Source organism: Miscanthus floridulus, chromosome 10, assembly GCF_019320115.1.
Source record: "Miscanthus floridulus cultivar M001 chromosome 10, ASM1932011v1, whole genome shotgun sequence".
NCBI classification, from domain to species: domain Eukaryota; kingdom Viridiplantae; phylum Streptophyta; class Magnoliopsida; order Poales; family Poaceae; genus Miscanthus; species Miscanthus floridulus.
Genome location: NC_089589.1, coordinates 3,666,372 through 3,690,062, shown reverse-complemented (window position 1 = coordinate 3,690,062; position 23,691 = coordinate 3,666,372). Strand labels below are relative to the sequence as shown.

At 43.4% G+C, this 23,691-nt stretch overlaps 1 protein-coding gene across 1 annotated transcript; it reads right to left on the bottom strand.

The window, feature by feature from the left end:
- Nucleotides 1–5,899: 5,899 nt before the first annotated feature.
- LOC136487874 (disease resistance protein RGA5-like) lies at nucleotides 5,900–21,447 on the bottom strand. The gene is made up of 2 exons (XM_066484980.1): nucleotides 20,633–21,447; nucleotides 5,900–7,478 (listed from the first exon to the last, which is right to left on the bottom strand). Exons 1-2 carry the CDS (start codon nucleotides 21,445–21,447, stop codon nucleotides 5,900–5,902), a joined length of 2,394 nt encoding a protein of 797 aa, XP_066341077.1.
- Between the last annotated feature and the right edge of the window lie 2,244 nt (nucleotides 21,448–23,691).

The window sequence follows — 23,691 nt, the reverse complement described above, 5'->3', positions numbered from 1 at the left end:
CTACAAATATTTACTAGTTGGTCACTTTCTGCACCGACACTATGTCATCAACAAAGAGAAGTACGAGAGTTAAGAGGTAGGTTATGGATCAATAGGGCATAGTTAGGTTAGTGTTTAAGTCATTTGCTTAGCTCAGATTGTTAGAGTGATTGAAAGTCTGCTAGTTTAAAATGTGTGTTTAGGTCAGATTGCGTAATAAAGTGCCCTATGATATGATCTCAATGAAATCTTGTTATTATTACTTGCTCTCTATTTCTTTTGGACATATGTTTGTCTCCACATGTTGTGCATAAAGGTAAATGGGAAACAAGTGTGGGGGAAGCACACCATGACAACAGAACAGAATTTGATCGCGAAAATCATGAAATCCAAGAAGTAATGGACCAAGAATCACGTTGACCAAAGATGGACCCGAACGGGCTATGGAACAGGACGCCCGGTCTCCCCAATGGGACGGCCAGCCTACTACAGTGCCCCCTCACCTCGCGCTTCATCCACGGTCAGGTTTGCAGTCCATATGTTCTATTTTCACATGTTATACTTTCTATTTCGAACCAAATTGGAAATCCTTTGATAAAACAACTTAAAACCAGAGGAAAAGATTATTTCAGTCATAGCTAAAGGATAGACTCACATAATACTTTCCCTAAAAGTCTAGCTACTGTTGGGAACTTATTTATTAGGGACCCCATGTTACTTAAGTTGTTGTGGAATGAGATACAGTAGAATAATGAGAACTTGATTCTTGATGTCTCATTATTGGAAAAATTTATTTCAAAAAAAATGAGTAGCTACACCTTTCCTTTGTGGTAAAAGCGATATCCCACCAGAGCCAAATATGATAGACTAGAGAAACCTTTTACATATATTACTTGTTATTGTGTTGAGTATGGTCAAACCTTGTGACCCTTGTTGAGAAATTTATCATGCTCTCAAGATCAAGATCACGTACACTCCTCATATATCGGCTGCGCCTACACTAGGGGTACGCAACAACATGTTTTCCATCCACCAAAAATGTTCTACTCCTACACTAGCAATAGACACAAAAATATGCTTGTTAGGATAAATGCTCCAAGTTCTTGTAAATGTCTCTCTTGAAAAGTTTTAATTACACAAAAAGAGGCATGGGCTATGCAAGAGTTATTCATAAAAGAAAAAAGAAAAAAGTATTGATAAAATGTACAAGTGTGAGATATCTAAAACAATGGGTACTCAGATGCCCACCTGAAAAAAGAGAAAAGAAGAAAGAAATGAATAAGATAACCCATGTTTGCTTGTAAGAGTTTTTCAAGTTTTAAACAAGACAGATATGTTTCAAGGAGCATAGTAGAATTAGTATAGCCACCATATACACACACATGCACATCTTGATCTAAGAGTATAACATTTTTCTCCTCGGATCCTTGTTTTGACTTTACAATATATGCAATACAAGTATGTTTTCATATTTATCCCTACCTGAGCTCCACATAAGCTTTTAGAAGTAGGCAAAAAGAAGGCAAAGTCTTTAATGAGTTGGTGAGGATCCAAAAGTACTATATATACAGAGTGATTTGAGAGTACCACAAAAGGAGAAGGTAAGCTATGTTTTGTTTTCAAAAATCTTAAAATATTTCTCCAATTGACTTGACTGAAGGAAGATGGTGATCTATTTCAAGCTGTTCCATTCTTCAACCGCTCAAAGTTTCATGGTAGACACTTTGAATCCCACAATGCATGCATGACTAGGAATGGTTTTATGTTGATGTCTTGAACTAAGGTTATGTCTTGAGTAATCCATCCTTTTATCGAGGACGAATAAAAGCCTAAGTGTGGGGGAGTTTGTTGACGGTAGTTAACATTCATCACAAACCATCAATATAACTTGCATAAATGACTAAAATACATCACCAACATAGACTTAGGGGTTTTAACTGATAAATTCTATGGGTTTTGGTGAATCTATGTTTCTAGCAGGATTTAATCAAAAAACAGCCAAGGAGGACCTATTCGTCAAAGGAAATCGCGTAATTCCATAGGATAAACAACGTGGGAAGACTTTAGTAGACTTTAGAAGGCAAATCACAGAAGCGGAGCCCGAGCCCCTGCTAGGTGGGGCCAACCGGTCCCACTATTAGGTCGGCTGACTTGTGGGGCCACCCTATCAGCCTCCCGTTGCTATGTCGGTTCTCCACCGCCTTAAGGATTGCATCTATGCTGTTTATTCAAGTCGGTTTGATCCGAGGGTCTAGGATGCTTCAAGGGGCCTATATATACCTGCCTGCACCCCTAGGAGAGGACCATGCATTTGATCCTGAGAGCTGAGGGCTAGAAACCCTAATTCATAATTCTACTAGGATTAGAGCTAGCTATCAAGAGAAGATTAGTCCTCAATAGGATCTAGTCTTGTATTAGAGATAGAGAGATAGAGTGAGAGGAAAGAGTTTCGGAGGAGTCCTAGCCTATCAGTGCTCTCTCTACGGCTTGTACCCTGTGGAATCAAGTTCTTCTTTAGCTTGCTTCTGAGATTTCTCTGATAATCGACTTCTAATTGAAGTAAGCATCTTGTTCATATTGTTCTTTAGGTTTGCGACTCTCTTTTGAGTACTTTAATCCTTGTAGCTCCTGGGTTAAAGTAGTATTCGTAGTGTAAGCGTGGTGCCTAGACTCAATTACTCATGGATGTACCCTACTTTTCGGATCGATGATAGCTCGCGAGGGTGACTCTTATAGCCTCATTGAATCCTTTGTAGTCCACCTTCCGTTGGTAGGCCTAGCAGGACTTTGTTGCTATAGGAAACATACTCTCCCTGTGTTTCTTTAGTAATATCCCTAGAACTGAATAATAGAAGACAAAGCTTACGAAAGTTAGAACTAGAAGACCTTTGTGATCTCCTCTACGCTCCTATTATCTAGCCTTGATTGTGAAGTTGGGTTAAGTTAGAGTGGGTTATTCTCACACATGTTTCCTCGAGTTCGATATAAAACTGGGTACTCCCAGTGAAGTGCTACATTGGTATAATATCTGTGCACTTGCGGATTATTCTATGTGTATTAACATATACCAACAGGGGCAAAGCCCCACCGCCCACCCACTCAAACGTCTTGGTCGTGGGATGGTTGATGGCCCCCAAACTATAGCAGCAGAGACAAGGGGCGAGAGGGAAGGTTATACACCTGCTGTCTTCTCTCTCCAGAGCTCCTGAAACTTATTTTGCTAAACATTCATGAGTGCTATTGATCTTTGTTAAAGCCAACTCGTGTCTTTGACAAAATTTGTTGAACTTGAAAGAACCATGCATCGAGGAGTACATCTGAACAAGTCTCACCTCGATCTAATGCAAAATGGAAGAGCCAAAGTTGTTGACTTTTACTGCGAATGCAAGAAAGTCTGGCCGCTAAGTATTTGATCTCATAGGATAGTAGAGATCGTAGCAATCAGTCTACCCCTCAACTGCCATGACTGCTTGGATTGGAGTGAAATAAGTACAGAAAAGACCTATCACAACCGCACCAGGCATTCAAGTGTCAAGCGTGTCATGGTGGTCGTAAGCTCTTTTTTTCGATTCACTTCTTGTGTCTAGCTTTCCTGCCACATTCGCTTCATTCTCATATTTTACTGCGCTTGCAAGAAAGTTCGAATGTGACACATTTGATCTTGTCGGACACTATATAGTACAGAGCTCCTCCGTTAGGCATTACATCGACGTGAGACTTGATCGGATGAATTCCGTTATGCATGTTTACCATACTACAGATCAGAAAGAGAACTAGAAAGAAACCTACAGGCAAAACCAACCAACAGGGGCTAGAAACCGGCTACCAATTGACCAAAGAACCTGATCTACACCATGCTCAACAGAGTTTCACCCACCTAATACAAAGTTCAATAAAAGTAAACACAGACTTGCAAATCAGACTTCACAAATCAAAACCTCTGTATATTTGAACGCGTCTAACATAAAAAGCAAGGGAAGATACATAATAAGGAAGAGTAGCAATATAAGAAAAGAGTAACAACATGTACTCCATCTGTACTCCCAACATAAGGAAGATACATCAAATGCAATGTGGGATACATCAAATGGAACTTTATTTACTCCTCTACTCGTTGTTAGTATCAACGTCTTCATCATCCTCCTCTATAGCAATGAGGCCCTTTTGCTCGTTAGTGGTGATGCGGTTGGCCACCTGCTCAGCATCGGCACGAACCAGGTTGCGTTAGTGCTTCTCAGTGTTGTGGGCGGTGCTGATTCCTGCATCGCGACGCTAGTGTCGAAGTCATCTATCCGACTCTGGTAGCAGGCAAGGATGTACTCCATGTTGTCCGCACGATTCCTGTTCAGGTAGGCTGGCAGTTCTTCTAGGACATCGGTGAGTTGGTGAAAAATGAATACGTAACTGCTCACCTTTTCCTCTCGAGGCGGGTTGAGGGTGCCCAGACCGGTGTTCTGTAGCTCATGCCTGATCTTCAAGAAAACCTTACTCATGATGCCAATGGCCCAATTGTCTCTATCTCCAAAGGGATCCACAGGAGCTTCATCTTGATTCACCACGGGCACGGCGTCATCCTCTTTCACCACGGGCATGGCGTCATCCCCCTCCCATGCGTGCTTTGTAGAAGGCTCGCCCTTTAGCATGGAGGTGGCTAAGAGTGAAGTAGGTTTGAAGAAGGCAACCGCACGTTCCTAGCGATTTTAGATCTGCAGTGGGAATGGAAGGGCTAGGGGAAGGAAGGAAAAGAAGCGGAGGTGCGGAAGAGATCACGGCGGTTAATATATCACTACTACAGAGGAGCCATTGGTGTTTTTTGTTTTTTAGGAACAAAGAGGTGCCATTGGTGTTGAAATGTTACTGCACACGCATGAGAGTCTGACCTCTGTAGGTTTGAACGCGTCTGACACACTGCACAGACCTTAGCTTGCATTACAAACAAGTTAAAGTTGCTGCAAAATAATGACAACATCCATTCAAGAGGAAATTAACATGTCCATAGACAATCAAACAACATTGATCCATTTAAACATGTCATTTTAGAGAGATACATCAAATGAAACTTTATTTACTACTTTACTAATGACTCCAACTTCGAGAACAAGGGAACATAGGGAAGATAGTAAGGTCCGCCAATGATTTCTGGCAGGATGTCACGTCTACCATATGGAATGTAATGTGTAGGGATGACATGAACTTTTTTGTTGTCCATGTTATATGCGATGACGGCTCTTTCCACCCCAACCCCAACAAAGAAAACCAAATTCCATTCTAGGTGAACTATAACCGTTGTGTAGCACGACTCAAAATCAAAGTAACCCATTTGTTTCTTAGTCTTTCCAAACAACTTACGTAGGCTGATAGTATGCTTCAATGTCCATTTATTATTAGTACGATAGTCTTCAAGGATCCAGATTGAAAGCTTGGACATATTGCGACCACCAACATTATATTGACACAAGTGACTTTGAGCTTGATGGATGGAGTGTGAAAAACCACGCGGCCAGTTAGAATTTTCCTTCATGCCTTTCCCTCCGTATCCACAGCAAGTATACGACGGTAACCCTCGCAAAACCTAATATAGTGTAGACAACCATTAAGAAACACAGTTGCTGATTTCGAAAATGTCCACTTAGCCTCCTCGCTCCATTTAGATTCCTTAAACACACTGCAGTTTTAGATAAGTAGATATCCACACGCACGCACTGACCATCCTCCTCCATATATTCAAACACATGGAAGTGGGAGGAGGCTGTCGGATCGAACCCCAGTCGAGCCTCACCAATAGAATGGATTCTAGGCGGCAGTACCTTCAACTCCTGGGTTGCCGGATTGCAGACAATATAGCGGTATCCAACAGCCCAAAGGCACCAACATAGGATGAGGCCGTTGCAGCAATCTGAGACAGCTAATGACAAATTCCCTAGAGAGTTAGGTCCCCCGGCAACATATCTAGGTCACGGAGAGCAGGTAACTTCCCAAGGGTGTCGATATCCTGCTGCTGTAGACCCTTAACTCTGATCCTTAGGAAGGAGAGGTTCTGAACATGTGAGTGTTTCATCCAAACCGGCAGCCTCGAGAACAAGTAGCCATCTATGTCCAAACTACGGAGGCTCTGAGGCCCAACCCAGCCATCCAAGTTACCTGTACGATCTATAGAGCGAATAGATAGATTCTGGATATTTTGTAGCTTGTGTAGACACTCCACCAGCATATTTTGCTCTTCTGTACGGAAGCAGACATTAATATCCAGTGCCCTTAGTTTAGTTAAGCATCCCAGCTCTTGTATAATACCATTGGAATCTTGTCCGTACCGTAGCTCTTCCAGGGATGTTAGACCCCCAATCCTATTTTCCGCTGTTACATTATGATCTATGTATAGGCACTTTAACTGTCTTAGCTGTACAATAGTGAATGGCAAGGTTGAAATTGCATCCTTCGAGATGTCCAGTACCTGTAGGAATTGCAGGCTCCCTATTTCCTCAGGGAGATGAACAATCTTTGTCGAATTTAGTCCTAGGAACCTCAAATATACTAACTTCCCAATATACTTGAGGTTGTAACCATGTGAAAGATCGCAATTTTCCAAATGCAGAACACGCACAACTTCAAACCTTGCAAGGGCTGGTATTAGATTCACAACAGATGAAAAGGCTGCCGACCTTACTTGTTGCATGCTCACAGTAGCACCATGCGTACCCTCATTTACCTTGCCATTTTGAATGGATAACCTCCGAATCTTTTGCGATGGAGATGCATGACCCATGCCATACAAACTAGTAGCGAAGTTTTCGTCACTTGACAAGGAACGGATAAGATCAAGCACCACATCATGTACACGGCAAGACCGTACCTTCATAGTGTCCATATAATACACCGGTTCGATCATACTTCTATTTATGAGCTCGTTGAAGTAACTCTCTCCGACTTCAAATAGGCTCTGCCCTTGTTTTCCACATTGAATGAAACCTTCCGCTATCCACATCCATATCAAACGTCTTTTGTCAATTTCATAATCTTCTGGAAATACACTTAAGTACAACAAGCAAGTTCTTAGATGAGGTTTCAGATGATAATAGCTGAGCAACAAAACATTTCTCATGTTTTTGACATCTATATTATTCTCCATACCAGTACCAATGGAATTGTACACCTCATACCATTCCAATTTATTTCTTTCTTTACTGGCCATCAAACTAGCTATTGTAATGATAGCTAAGGGTACCCCATCACACTTGGTTAGTATTTTATTGGATACTTCAACTAGCTCCTCATTAGGACACTTGTCTCTGCCTTCATGGCCAAATATTCTTCCATACAATAATATTCTAGAACAGTGAAGATCGAGGGGTTTCATCTTGTAAGCACGACCAACTTCTTCAGCCACTCTCATATTACGTGTAGTTGTGATAATTTTGCATCCAGCATTATTAGGAGGCAAAGCACATCTAATATGCTTCCAATCTGAGATATCCCATATGTCATCAGTAACAATCAAGTACGTACACCACAAAAAGCTATGTTATCAGAAACAAAGTTCTTTAACTATGGTACAATTACATTGTGGCAAGGAATCTCCATTTCACAATCGTTATGCATACTCCTTCAAAGACACCATACAAATTCATGAGAAAATTGGTGACAAATCTAAGGAAAAGAAAAAAAAGTTATCAATTCTCAGACACCACATTATTCCATATTGGAACTTTTGTTCCATTCTGTATAAATTAAATCTAACTATTCTAATTGGCGACAAGGGCACTGGTAGAGAACAGAGCTTTACTCCCGGTGGGGAACCTCCTCTAGTCCCGGTTCCCCACCCGGGAGCAAGCATCCGGGACTAAAGGGGGGTCCTTTAGTCCCGGGTCAGGAACCGGGACTAAAGGGGAATCTTTAGTCCCGGTGGGTAACACCAACCGGGACTAAAGGTGCCTCCTGACATGCCACGATGGCCGGCACCTTTTAGTCCCGGTTGGTAATACGAACCGGGACTAAAGGTTTTTTTTTCTTTTTTCTTTTCTTTTCATTTTTTTGTTTTCTTTTCAAAATAGGTTTTCGAAGTCGTATTGTACGCTGCTAATTATATATTTATACGCGCGTATAGTATGTTTCGGTTCAAGCACAATGAACGTATTAAATCACACAATTCAAGCATATATATATATATATATATATATATATATATATATATATATATATATATATATATATATATATATATATATGCATGCATCATATATATATTTACATGCATGCATGCATATGTGTATTTTACATTATATTATTTCATGTGCATATATTACAAAAGATTGCATTACAGTTGTTGTGATATAACAAGTTTCCTCTCATCCTCTAGCTTGGCTTCCATGGCAGTGTTGGGTCGAAGTAGAACTCGCCCTTGGAATCGATGACCTGCTCATTAAAAAATCCGGCTATAGACTCTTGAATTGCTTTGATTTGGTCTTGCCGTATGACCTTTTCCTCCAACCATCGAGCCTACAGGTTTGAATTAAAGGAAAATAAATTAATATATATATATATATATATATATATATATATATATATACACACACACATAGTAACACAATATATAGTCTCTCTGTAGGAGTTCTTTGGGAGACCACCTTGATAAACTTGCAAACATAGTAACCACAGTAGTTGTTCCCCTGTTCCTGCCTCAGACACCACTTTACGAGAAAAAGATTTGTCATCCAATCTGGTGATCCGGTGAAAGCTATATGTTTAATTAATAAAGATGATGCGATTTAGGGGACTTACTTTCAAAGGGATTACATTCAGTGGCGCTTTGCATTTTCCCATGTGTTGCTTCTCAATAAAGGTTTTCCAAACACTGCCCAATAAAAAATTTGCCATGTCATCAGATATAGTTAATCATCATGTTTGTGTGTATATATAGTTGCTAGAGATACCGAAATTACCTCTGGATAATATCTATCATATCTTGGTAGTCTTGTTGTGGTTTTCTCATCGAGTCATGACTTTTCACCAGATCGATGTCCATCAATATCCAGTGATTGCTGCATGTGTTTATAGGATATAACGCATAACACTCATTAATTAACTAGAATCAACATATGAGCCATTAAGGATGATCGACATTATTAACACTCACTTGAAGTTGTAGGAAAAGAGTATATCCTTCTTGTGGCGTTGGTTCACTAAGAAGTTCATGAGGTTACTCTCTGACTCAGACTTCCAATTAGGCTTTAGAGCAACTGGGTCTTTGAATACTATATGGGGATCAACAAAACCAATTTCATTGTAGCCTTCCTTTCTGAGCTCTGTCATTGTAAATCTGCATATATATAGTACTTGTTAGGATAATTTATATGCATATACACACATATGATGAGTTTAATAATAGATCGAAAGAATTATTACTTACAGGCAATAGCAGCTAATGATAACTTTGTCCAGAGAGGTCAGGTGGCATAGTTGATGAAATTCTGCAAAGTCAACATACATAACATCATCGCCACGGAACCAATGTTCGTCTCTAATTCTGACACCAACGCAGAAGTCTCCACCGGTAGACGTCTGCATGTACCACTTGTTTAGCAGGTACATTTGCGTCCCCAGATCACATAAGGCTTGAGGGTTGTATAGACTCTGGCCTAGTACAATTTTTTTCTTCCAAATATCAACCTCCGCCGCACTCTCAATGTTTCCATCACCAAACATCTGGTAAAGGTCGAGACCAGTCTCTTCAATAAATTCACCAAGGTGATCCAAATTGACATCCGGATGTATGTTTGCCTGATGCATTAATCCTAAATTCGAACCATATTCATTACCAACAACTAGCGGGGGGACTGATTGGTGCGATTGTTGTCCGAGTTGTGCAACTCCTTTCCCTGCCCGCTTCTTTTTCTGTGCCGCCTCAATTGACTTGGTGAGAGTGCGATCAAAGTCCGTTAACATTGATTTGGACGGCTTACGAGATTCCCACTGTTGTTGCTGGTAAGAAGCCACCTTTTTTCTTAGAATATCTGGAGCTATGAAGAAGTACGGTTTCTCCAGGTTTCTCCTTGCTTCTTGATTCTTTTTAAGTTTGTCATAGAATCTGGACATATCTTTTTCATATGCATCAGTTACTTCTTCCTTCTCTTCAGATATTATTTTGGGAATAGCCCTTGGTTTCACGGTGGCTTTCTTTGCCGGCGGGGACTGGTTCTTTGTTTGTGGGGCTGGCCTCTTGCTAATACTTGGCTTCTTGGTAGGCGGGGGCGGGGGAGGCGTTGGAGACCTCCTTGGAGGTGGTGGCAGCGGCATTGGAGACCTCCTTGGAGGTGGCGGCTGCGGCATTGGAGACCTCCTTGGAGATGGTGTGGATGCAGCCTCGCCTTCCAACACATTGTCATCGTACAGAGCACTATGATGATCTGGCGATTGAACACTTGGATTTAGGTTGGGGAGGATCTACTACAAAAAAGGAATGACATATTATTATGAGCAGATTGTTAATTATTTAAGCCAATATAAATTAATGATGTAGTGTTTTCATCCACACCTATGGTGAGGTAGTTCAGGAGGAGGTGGAGGCGACATCCCGGGAATGATGATGTAGCGCTTGCGCCATAGAATGAATGTTTTCTCTGCTTCTCCTAGAGTCTTCTCGCCATCACCTCCAGGAATGTCAAGAGGCAAATCACTAAAACCTTTTTCAGCTTTATCTACCGAGATGGTAGCATATCCTTCATGGATTATATTCCCATGAATCCTTGGTGTCTTGGTTTGGTCGATAGGATTAACAAGACCGATAGCCACCTTGATTGTGGATTCCCCTTTGGAATGTGTAGCTCACACGATGTACAAGGTTCAGTGACGTCATCCACAGGGAAGTGCAGTCCTGTGTCCCCTTGATTTGGTATCTCTATGGAAGTGCAGCTGCTTTTCAACTGAACAGATTGGCTAATGTTGGTTCCTGGCTCTGATGTCTGCTTGCTTGCACTCACTGCTATTTGCACTTGCCTTCTGATTTCCTCCTGCATTCTCGCTTCAAGGTTTTTTCCCGCTCCTGTGCTTCACGCACCGCTTCCTCCAACCTCTGGAGCCGCTGTGCCTCTTCTTCCTTCTTTCTCTGATGGCTTCTGTAGGAAGGTCTGTCCTGAGGGAATCCATGCTCCCACGAGACACTTCCTTTGCCTCTAGTTCGGCCACCATGTTCAATAGTCCCGATGGCGTATGTCAGTTCATCCTTCTCTCTGTTGGGTCTGAACGCACCACTAGCAGTAGCTCTCTGAGCATAAAACAATCTTTCTGCTGCTTCTTATAGTCTTGCGCCATAAACGCACTTCCTTGTCTCCTGGTCTAGTGTTCCCCCATGAGCGAAAAACCAATTCTTTGCACGCTTTCCCCACTCGAGTGATTCTGGTGTGATACCCTTGGCAAGAAGATCTGCTTCCATTTTGTTCCACTTCTTAATGGCAGTCGGGTAGCCACCTGATCCCAAGTTATGGTGGTATGTCTTCTGTTGGGCATTACGTTGGTTCTTTATCACCCGACTCACACCCTCTTCCGACGTCTTGTACTGTACAAACTCATCTCAATAGGGCCTCTGCTTTGAGATCGGGCCTGGAACAGTAAAATCTGGTGCTATGTTCTTCTTGACATACGTCGTGTATAGGTGTTTCTTCCAAGTCTAAAACTGGGTGGCCATCTTCTTCATTGCCCAATCCCTAACTCGCTCCTTCAATTCATCACCATCTATTATATCATCATAACCATCTGTTTGGAGCGTGAAATGTTCCAAGACATCATTCCAAATTAACGTCTTGTCACGGTCGAAGACAAAACTGATATGAGGAGCATTGGTCTTCTTCTTCCATTCATGGGTACTGATCGGGAGCCGGTCCCATACAAGGTAACCACAGTGGTGCATGAATTTCGTTTTATTTGCCCCCCCCCCCCGGTTCGCCTATATCCACATTGAACTCTGAGATGATGAAGCGGCCCTCCAATGGCTTTTTGGGACCTCGAACATTTTTACTCTTCGTTGTAGTTGTTGATGTCGATCTAGAGGGCTACAAAACATAAACATTATTTTTAATGTCATGAGCACACATAAGACATATGATAATATATATAGCTAATAATAAAAAATATATACTTGGCCAATATGTTGTTGCTCATTTTGTTCAAGAGCTAAGTACTGACTCCCGTCATCTGCATCCTCTTGCACGTTATTTTTAGCACCATCATCGCCGGCAACTTGAGTGCCAGTGTTGATCAAATTCATCATCAACTCCTCCTCATCCATGTTTCTCAGGTCGGCCATCTAGCTTCAAAAAACAAAACCAATATATAGTACGTCAAATCTTTGCTTACATGCGTAAAATCTACGAACAATATGCATTATTAAATCTTGCCCCTCGGTCACGGACGCAATTCGCCACACTAGGGTGAACTGCGTCAGTACTAGGGTGAATTAGGGCTATACATAAACGGCCGAGGGCGAATTACGTCGGTGACTAGGGCGAACCACGTCGGTGACATCAACAACGCGGTTCGCCCTAGTCACCGACGCAATTCGCCCTAGTATGATTGTTTAGCGTTAACGATAACGATAATACGAATGTTGATCGACTAGGCTGCGAGAGAGGACGGTGTGATGAGAGTGGCGGTGCTCCACTCCGCCGTATATATGTTTGTACACATGGATGAACGAGGGCGGCGGTGCTCCGCCGTATAAACCCTAAACCCTAGGGCGAACGAGGGCGGCGGTGCTCCGCCGTATAAACCCTAGGGCGAACGAGGGCGACGGTGCTCCGCCGTATACATAGAAACGCATGGCGCTTATATACCAGGGGCCGTATACATATGCCAGCCACCAGCCGGGAGTACTCGGTCGAAATGGTTCACTAATTTGTATAATGTTGGTAAGCCGGAATAATTCCCAGCTCCATTCCTGACTAATTGAAGGGGCCCTAACTTGTGGTCCAACTATCCAGTATTCCATGCCGTTAGACCCCAACTGTACGTTGTTGTACCAGTTATGTACTGTAACAATATATAATAACTCAAGTAGCCCAGCTGGGTCGCATAAGAGAACTCCGATTCCATTTCGCTAGCTCTTTAAGTAGATGCCACGCATTTTGAGATGCCATCGAACTACCTTCCATTTTAAATTGCAACAAACTTCCACCTTTGATCTTTCCATTTATAAAATAAAATTTTAACAACACACATACACGTATGAATTAATTAGCCATGAAACTTATACCTAGGATCGATGTCAGATCTGCAGCTAGCTAGCTAAGCACCCCTTCACCTAATTGTTCAAGATCGCCCGACATCAGTGCCGCCACCACATTGTTCAAGATCGCCAAATCACGAACAAAATTATGAACCACCAATCACGCACATACGACGGTCGTGGAGAATCGTTGCCGTGGTAGAACGTACGTACGTACCTCGGGAATGGAGGAGAGGAAGCCGCGCGCGTTGGCGGCCTCGTCGTCGCGCCGTGTCAACGCGCGCTGGAGGGTACGGTGTGGCCCGTGCGTCTGGCCGGGGCGGGCAGCAGCTGGCGCCGTGAGGTCGTCGGCGTGCGGGGTGGCGTGGGGACCGCGGACGCGCGCGAGGCGGTGGCGATGACCGGCGTCGGGCGGGGTGGCGGCGGCGTCCTCAGTGTGGTGGGCCGGGTGGCGTGGGCGCAGGGGGAGAGGAATCGGCGAAGAAGGCAAGGAAGAAGATGGCACTGGTATATATATGCCACACCCCTTTACTCCCGGTGTCATCCCCCCACCGGGAGTAAAGGTTGGCGAGCCACGAAACTGCAGCCCACCTTTACTCCCGGGTGGGCCACCCAGGAGTAAAGGTGGGCTGCAGTTTCATTTCCCGCCTGTTTTGAGCAAATTTTTTTAATAGAAATATGGATTTTCTTGTTAAATACATAGTAAATTAAATAAAAGGCATAAAATTATTTTGTTAAAAATATGGATTTTCTTTTTCTTTATTGCACATAGGAAAAATCTATAACCTAACTTTTTTATTTTTTGTTATAATTATAAAACATAATGTAACTAATATTTATTATTTCGTTAATGCAAAAATGTAGTGTTTAATTAAAATTATTAAAACTATTGGTTTTGGACAGGAAATTTGTTTTCACATCATTTTAACGTTAATATTTTAATTTTTCATCACTCAATATCCTAATTTAACTTTTCGAGAGAGAAATCCCACCAAATCAAACATTGATTTAATTTGAAACACGACATAATAAACATCTAAATTCACAATTATTACATAATATCTCAAACACACACTACATTAAATCACTATATCATCAAGTGGGCACAGCAGTGAACTTCTTTATGTATGTCCCTTGGTTATGATCGCGTCGTAACCATGTAGTGTCCTCATCATTTACCAAGATGCTAGGGTCTTTGTTCACTTTGAAGGACGGAATTCGGTCATACTTTTCATAATCTTCTGACATGTCTGACTTGTCCTCAATTCCCACGATGACTCTTTTCCCTAAAAGAACTATATGGCGCTTTGGCTCTTTGGTTGAGTCATTATCGTTTTTCCCTCTTTTTGGTTTGGTAGACATATCATTGACATAGAACACCTGATTCACATCCTTGGCAAGGACGAATGGTTCGTCTTTGTACCCAATATTACTAAGGTCTACTGTTGTCATTCCATACTCGTTGCCTACTGTTACCCCGCCTCCGGTCACCTTGACCCATTGGCACTTGAACAATGGGATCTTCAAAGTAGGTGCATATTCTAGTTCCCATATTTTATCTATGTGGCCATAATATGTCTGCTTATTCCCATTCGGGTCTGTGGCATCTATGCGGACACCACTGTTTTGGTTGGTACTCCTTTTATCTTGGGCTACTGTGTAGAATATGTTCCCATTTATCTCGTACCCTTTGTATGTGACGATATGCCATGATGGTTGCATAGCCAATAAATACAGTTGCTCATGGATGCTCTCATCACCTTGACATTTTTTTCGCAACCAACCGCCGAAAGTTTCCATGTGCTTACGCGTAATCCAAGCTTCAGTCTTCCCTGGAAACTCGGATCGTAAGAGATCCTTGTGTGTCTCAATATACGGATCTACCAAAGAGGAGTTCTGTAGAACTGTGTAGTGCGCTTTATTGAAATAATCATCCTCTATACCAATATATGTTTTCCTCCCTAGTGTCCCCTTTCCGCTTAGTCTCCTCTCATGTCTCAATTCAGGAACACCAATCGAGTCAAGGTCGGGAATAAAGTCAACACAGAACTCAATGACCTCTTCTGTTCCATAGCCCTTGGCGATGCTTCCTTCTGGGCGAGCACGGTTGTGAACATATTTCTTCAGGACTCCCATGAATCTCTCTAAGGGGAACATGTTGTGTAGGAACACAGGACCGAGAATGAAAATCTCCTTGACTAGGTGAACTAGGAGGTGTGTCATGATATCAAAGAAGGAAGGAGGGAACACCAACTCAAAGCTGACGAGACATTAAACCATATCATTCTGTAGTTTAGCTAGATCAGTTGGATCAATTGCCTTCTGAGAAATTGCATTGAGGGATGCACATAGCTTCACGGTGGCTAGACGTACATTTGGAGGTAGAATTCCTCTTAATGCAACTAGAAGTAATTGCGTCATAAGAACGTGACAGTCATGGGACTTTAAGTTATAGAATTTCTTCTCTGGCACATTTATAATACCCTTTATATTCGAGGAGAATCCAGATGGTACCTTGATGTTGTTTAAGCATTCAAACATGATTTCCTTCTCCTCTTTGCTTAGAGTGTAGCTGGCAGGACGTAAGTAATGTCGTCCATCATCTGTCTTCTCTGGATGCAGGTTGTCTCTTTCTCTCAAACAACGCAGGTCCTATCGTGCTTCAAATATGTCCTTAGGCTTTCCATACACACCCATGAAGCCTAGCAGGTTCACACAAAGATTCTTCGTCAGGTGCATCACGTCGATCGAGCTACGGACCTCTAGGACTTGCCAATAGGGTAGGTCCCAAAATATGGACTTCTTCTTCCACATGGGTGCGTGACCATTAGCGTCGTTCGGAATAGGTTGGCTGCCATGTCTTTTTCCAAAGACGACTTTCACATCATTGACCATATCGAGTACATCCTCACCGGTTCGGTTGCGAGGCTTGGTCAGGTGGTCTGCCATCCCTTTAAAATGCTTGCCTTTCTTTCTTACGGGGTGATTTGCAGGAAGAAATCGATGATGGCCAAGGTACACGACCTTTCGACATTTTTTGAAGAATCCACCTCTAATATCATCGAAGCAGTGTGTGCATGCATTATATCCCTTGTTTGACTGTCCTGAAAGATTACTTAGAGCAGGCCAATCATTGATTGTTACGAACAACAATGCTCGCAGATCAAAGTGTTCCTGTTTGTACTCATCCCACACACGTACACCTTCTTTATTCCACAAAATGAGAAGTTCGTCAATAAGTGGTCTCAGGTACACATCGATGTCATTGCCAGGTTGCTTCGGGCCTTGGATGAGCACAGGCATCATAATGAACTTCCGCTTTATGCATAACCAAGGAGGAAGGTTGTAGATACTTAGAGTAATAGGCCAAGTGCTATGACTACTGTTATGCTCTCCAAAAGGATTGATAACATCTGTACTTAAAGCAATCCTTAAGTTTCTTGCGTCATTTGCAAACTCCGGGAATTCTCTATCGATTGCTCTCCACTGGGACCCATCAGCAGGGTGTCTCAACATATTGTCTACCTTACGGTCTTCTTTGTGCCATCGCAACAATTTTGTGTGTTCTTTGTTTCTGAACAGACGTTTCAAGCATGGTATTATAGGAGCATACCACATAACCTTGGCAGGGATTTTCTTCCACGGACGTTCGCCCTCAACATCACCAGGGTCATCTCGCCTGATCTTATACCGCGATGCATGGCATACCGGGCATGCATCCAATTTCTCGTACTCTTTGCCATGGTACATGATGCAGTCATTAGGACATGCATGTATCTTCTCAATTTCTAACCCCATAGGATAGACAACTTGTTTTGCTTCATAGATAGTGGCGGGCAATTCATTGTCCTTCGGAAGCATCTTCTTTTGGATTTTTAGTAACTCTCCAAATCCTTTATTGGATACACCATTCTTTGTCTTCCATTACAGCAATTCTAGTGTGGTTCCCAACTTTTTCTGCCCTGCATCACAAGTTGGGTACAACAATTTCTTGTGATCTTCTAGCATCCGCTCGAACTTGATCTTCTCCTTTTCACTTTCACATTCTCTTTGTGCGTCACGAATGACCTGACAAAGATCATCAGCAGGCTCATCTTCTGTAGCTACCTCTTCTTCAGCTTCTCCCATTGCAGTATCATTGAAGCACGCACCATCGGGAATAATATCATTGTCATCCCATTGTTCTTCTTCACCTTCTTCCATTACAACGCCGGTTTCTCCATGCTTCGTCCAACAAATATAGTTTGGCATGAAACCCGACTTAAACAAGTGTGAATGAAGAGTCCTTGAGCAAGGATATTCCACCGTATTCTTACATATGGCACATGGGTAGCACATGAAACCGTCGCGTTTGTTTGCCTCGGCCGCACGTAACAAAGAATGCACGCCGTCAATGAACTCTTGGGAGCGGCGATCAGCATTGTACATCCAATGCCGGCTCATCTGCATTACATGACATAAATACCATATTAAAACCTAGATCATAATTAATTATTTATACAACATGCGTGCCACCACAAAAGGTACAAATTTATGAAAGCATCGCTACAATGTAGACAATCCCAACTACCACTAAAAGAACTAAAGCTAAAATACATTTCAGGAGCACAAGGATTTCGTGACCAATCTCAACTAAAACAGACAGATCCCCCGATTGTGCAACATCTTTGGGCTTCTTCGGCTGGATCACTGCCTCATTAGCCGCCATATCTGCCTGTTGTGCAAGATATTTTTTGCACGAGTTCAACATACTCTTCCTCCCAGTAGAAGCCTGAACATCGTCCACTGCCATCCCACTGAAATGAAAACAAAAAATTAGAACTTTAATCACAACCATCATGAAAATAGGTATAAACTAACCATAATCATTAAATACGATAAAATAACTCACATTGCGATCCGAACACTTATAGAAGATACGATCCTTGTTGGGACCCTCCTTCTTCACTCGGTACTCCATCACAATCTTCGTCTCATCATGACACTTGTCGCATGGAATGAGAGGGAGGCCCGGCCTAAGTCGCTTTGGAAACCCATGAGAGGCCGAGGACCCGGAAGCAGTTGCCATCTACTCTCTATACTCATTTTTTAATACACTATAAATTTCTCATTTTATAAACAAATAAAATTAAGAAACTATAAAATTATCTATATCTCTAAACAATGATATTTTTAATGGTCATTGTGTTCTCATCTTTTACTGCGGCAGGTAAGTAATTCACATGATATTTCCGTAAATTAATAGAAGAATGGGAGTGTACACACATAACAATCGATTATCGTTTATATTTATATATATACTATGTTTGGTACGGTGTTTGACAGACTACTGCGACGATATTGGGACGTGTGAATAAATAACCATCCATACTAGTTGACCTTGCTTACGTGATCATCTCGGCGAGCATTTCTCCACCGGACGGCACCATACTTGGCCACGGAAGAGCTCCGATTCTACGAGGAAGGGAACACGGTCTTCCACGACCGTTGCCGCTCTTCCTCGTAGAATCAAAGCTCCTCCTTGACGTCCGTTACCGCTCGGCAGAGAACATGCTCGCCGAAATGAACACGGTCCGCTAGTTCAACTAGCTACTTTAACCTTCCTTCATGTAAATATACAAGCTTGAAGTGATTTTGAGCTCAAATTGCTTACAAATGAAAAAAACCACAATAAAGAACCATATATATATAGTGAACAAAATGGGATAAGACAATGATGAAACATGAGAGTATGAAGTTGGTAACCATTAGAACCGAAGAATCGACGGAGGAATCGAAGAAATCGATGGAGGAATCGAAGAATGGATGGAGAAAGAGCAAGAACACTGCTTAAATTTGAACTTAAGCTCTTGGGCGGGCTCGGGGAGGAAGAAGACGGCCAACAGGATTTATAGCTCAAAAACATGTTTTAATAAATAACCATCCGTACTAGTTGACCTTGCTTACGTGATCATCTCGGTGAGCATTTCTCCACCGGACGGCACCGTACTTGGTCAAGGAAGAGCTCCGATTCTACGAGGAAGGGAACACGGTCTTCCACGACCGTTGCCGCTCTCCCTCGTAGAATCAAAGCTCCTCCTTGATGTCCGTTACCGCTCGGCAGAGAACATGCTGGCCGAGCTGAACTCGGTCCGCAAGTTCAACTAGTACGGATTTTCTATAATTTTCTAACTATTTTCCAAGTTTTTCATTTCATAAAAAGTTAAAATAAAATGTTTAGTCACGGAGTCCATAGAAATGACCATATTTTGACCTAGCAACGCATTGTCAATTGTCATTGCGTTGCATTGCACCCCGGACCGGACTCCGGACAATAAAATACTATGGTCGATCGATGCCGTTCTTTGTCGTACAGTCGCACGGCGACGGCCGACGGACCCGTTCAACCACCAAATCTGTCAGGACCGGCTGTTCGGGCGAATCGTCAAAAGAGAACGGATTTGCTTCCTATTGCACGGCCTTGCATTGCATCTGTCATACCAGTCGGAGGCACTAGTCCCTATACTCATTTTTTAATACACTATAAATTTCTCATTTTATAAACAAATAAAATTAAAAAACTCTAAAATTCTCTATATCTCTAAACAATGAAGTGTGCTATGCATGCTACAAATGAACGGTGAATACTAGTTTTTAATAGCTACTTTAACCTTCCTTCATGTAAATATGCAAGCTTGAAGTGATTTTGAGCTCAAATTGCTTAAAAATGAAAAAAAAAACCACAATAAAGAACCATATATATATATAGTGAACAAAATGAGATAAGACAATGGTGAAAAATGAGAGTATGAGATTGGTAACCTTTACAACTGAAGAATCGACGGAGGAATCGATGAAATCGACGGAGGAATCGAAGAAATCGACGGAGGAATCGAAGAATTGATGGAGGAACAATGGAGGGAGGAAGCAAGAACACTAGTGCAGTGAGCTTCAAAATGTGCTGAGCTCGGGCTCGGGGAGGAAGAAGAAGACGGCCGGGATATAAAGGGGGGATCTTTAGTCCCGGTTGGTGGCTCCAACCGGGACTAAAGGTCCCTCCCAACGGCTACTGTGCCAGACATCAACCGGGACTAAAGGTCCCTGCCACCTCTGTCTGGCGTAGTAGCCGTTGGGAGGGACCTTTAGTCCCGGTTGGAGCCACCAACCGGGACTAAAGGTATCTCTAGTCCCGGGCGCAAAAAATGCCAGGACTAGAGCCCATTTTGACCGAGGATCAAAGGTCTGTTCTCTACTAGTGGGGGCAAAAGGGTCACAATTGACAATAGAATCCACTCAAAGTAATAGAGTTAAGAAATAAGAGTGTAGAGGAAATTAAGGGTTCTACTAGCTAGAAAATTTCAATAGGATTTTTTTTTTGGATAATAGTGGTGCTTTTCAATTGTCCTATGCAAAAGTTCATAATTATAAATTGATGGCTAGTATCGTTTGATTTGTTTGTACCTCTTCTTCTGAAGGAATTCCCTGAGATCATCAACGATGACATCGATGCGTATATTATTTCTCTTGTCAAGTTGATACAGTAAGTTGTTGAATATTTTCTCCATGTCAGGAGTCTGAGAAACTGATACGAAAGCTGAGCAATCAAATTCTCCTTTAAGCTTTTCATACACCACATTAGCCAGAGTTGTCTTTCCCAGACCTCCAAACCCCACAATAGAAACTATCGTGTCTTGCTGCTGCTTTGACACTTCATTGCGTTGTATAAAAATCCTGATTACCTTGTCCCTTGCCTCATCAATTCCAACTAGCTTCGTCGCCTCCTCATACCGCACCAATACACGAGGATCAACTTTGATAGGCTTATCAACACTACGGTTACTGTTGACTTCGTACCTGTGGCGCCGCTCATGCACCTCAAGAACACGGCTCTTGATGTCTCGGATATCAATAGCAATCTTACGGCGGATGTTCGGCCGTGCCAGCCACTTGAGGCTCCTATCAATGGCCTTTTTGAAGCCATGTTGTTCGTCTTCAGCCACCTTGCTCCCGGCCTTGCAACGCACCATGAACGTGTCGATTTTGTCCTCTATGTCATAAGACAGCTCCCTCACATCCCTGGCCCAGAGCTTGTCCTGCTTGTCAAGCTTGTCGGCTGGCATCTCTGAGATCTTCTCAAGGGCGACCTTCATGCTCTCGAGCTCTGCTTGGAGGAAGATGATGCCACCCTTGACTTCCTTCTGCAGGTTGTATTCGCCGATGAGCAGCTTAGCAAGCTTGGGGAGGAGGCTCGGCAGCGCCCCCACCACGATCTCCATGGTACAACGGATCTTTCTCCTTATAGGGTGAGAAAACCTGCTGGCTTGGACTTTAACAGATAAAGGGTGAGAAAACAGCAGAGCCAGACTCACTGGTTGCGATTTGCGAGCGAAATCGACATGCAGCGCCTCTCCTACTCGGGCTCGGGCACTCCGCTTGCTGCTGGATGGAGCTGCTGCTGACCGCTGTGACTGATGTGTTTGTTTCCTTCATTTGTTATCGTGGCCAAGAGACGTAAGGGCATTAGCTAGGTCAAACAAAGATAGAAAATTATGAGGAAATTCTCAAAAAAAAAGAGATTAATTACGAGGGAGGGAGTTGTTAGCCAAGCAGGTGTGCCACCTCTAGGGTGACCCACCACCGATAATGACGTGTAAGTTGGCGCATTATTCCTTGTGGTCGACACGGCAAACATATAGAAAAAGAGTGGCTTGTCTATGGCCTTTCAGCGTTTATATATGGGAAAACCTAATCACATGAATTGTATTAGTAACTAGCCCGTCAAGATCTCCATATGGACCTGCCTCAGGAAAACGAGGAGCAAGGTAGCAGTGTTGGGGGGTGCCATATAGCTTGGGCCCCCAGCTACGTAAAGTCACTTTCGACCTGTGTTTCGCACGCCGGTACCCCCATTCGGCGAAACCCTTGACAGAAAAAAACGCCAGTTTTCGTCCATCTTGCGCAGAGGCGTCCAGAAGCCTTCAGCCTGTGTTTCGCACTCCGGTACCCCCATTCGGTGAAACACTTGGCGGAAGGAAACGCCAGTTTCCGTCCATCTTGCATAGAGGCGCCCAGAGGCCTTCGGCCTGTGTTTTGCACGCTGGTACACCCGTTCGGCGAAACACTTGGAGGAAGGAAACGCCAGTTTCCGCCCATCTTGTGCAGAGGCGCCCAGAGGCCTTCGGCCTATGTTTTGCACGTCGGTACCTCCATTCGGCGAAACCCCTGGTGGAAGGAAACATCAGTTCCTGCCTATTGGCAGAATGGCGCTCGGGAGAATCTTTTCGACGGGACAATAGCTAACCGTTATGTAGCATGTGACTGCTTGCAGGTCTTTTCGCCGCTGCTGGTCGGTAGTCTTGCCTGGACGGCCCAGCAGGGGCCCAGGCAGAGGGGACCCATCTGGGGGAGACGTTGCCCGAGGGAGGCCGCAGGCAGGATGGACCAAGGGCACCTGTAGGAGAGGGGAATATGCCTTGGGATCTAAGTAGTTAGGAGGGCATTTTAGTATTTGTAAAAGATACGGATGAGTATAAATAGAGCTCCATGTGAGCAATGCAAAGGGGGGTGGTGGAACCCTAGTTCCATGAATTAACATGCACATACTTTTTGTCAGTCTATTCTCTTCAGTCTACTTCCTTGTGTTTTCGGCAGTTTGAGTAGCAGCCCGGTGTTGTTAGGTTAAGGCCTAGAACAACATTGACGCCCACCGTAGTTGTTGCTCGAGCTTGCCACGGCCGGGAGGAAGGGACCCAAGATGGTAGTTGACAAAGCCGAAGCATCTAAAACCGCCAGTATCACGGCCGCCGAAACGGCAACCGGCGCAGCAGAAGTAGCAGCAACCGCTGTTATAGCTCAACCAGTCGTTATTGAACCAAGAGCGCCGGTGCCATGTGGCGAAGAAGTGGTATTACCAAGCAGAAGGGCGGAAATGCTAGAAGGAGAGGTTGAAGAAGCAGACAAGAATCAAGATGACGAAGACAAAGAAGATGGGGAAATCATAGATCAAGCAAGAGAACTGAGAAGGCTAGAGCAATTCCAGCAAGATATCACCAGATTGAAACAAGAGAGGGATCAGCTAATGCATCAGGCCGCAGCGCGAAACCAAGCTGATCAGACTCAGAGGGCCATCAGGCAGGCCAAATCCCAAAGGGAGAGATTGCTCAGAGAAATCCAACAGCTACAAAGAGCAGGAGCCAATGGCCCGAGGCACGCTGCCGAAAATGTGGTGCTCCCAGAGATCGGAGCGCTGGTCAAAAACGATGAAACCTACGATCCATCTTCACCGATGTTGAAAGAACTGCAACAGCACCCCTAGCCAGCAGGCTACAAGGCGTGCATTCCGACTTTCGATGGAAAGAATAACCGCAAAAAGTTCATAGCAGCTTACGAGACGGCAGTGTTCTCAGCTGAAGGAGATGCGGCAACTCTGGCGAAATCACTCATCTTAGCAGTTGAAGACATTGCCCTTGATTGGTATACATCCCTGAAGCCTCTCTCAATCAATTCCTGGCAGCAGGTAA

Excerpts from the sequence above, each read along its gene's own strand:
- LOC136487874 (XM_066484980.1), bottom strand. The coding sequence starts at position 21,447 with ATGGAGATCGTGGTGGGGGCGCTGCCGAGCCTCCTCCCCAAGCTTGCT. Across the intron at positions 7,479-20,632 it reads GAATTCCTTCAGAAGAAGAG|GTACTTGATTGTTACTGATG; the intron begins GTACAAACAAAT and ends TTTGTGGTGTAC.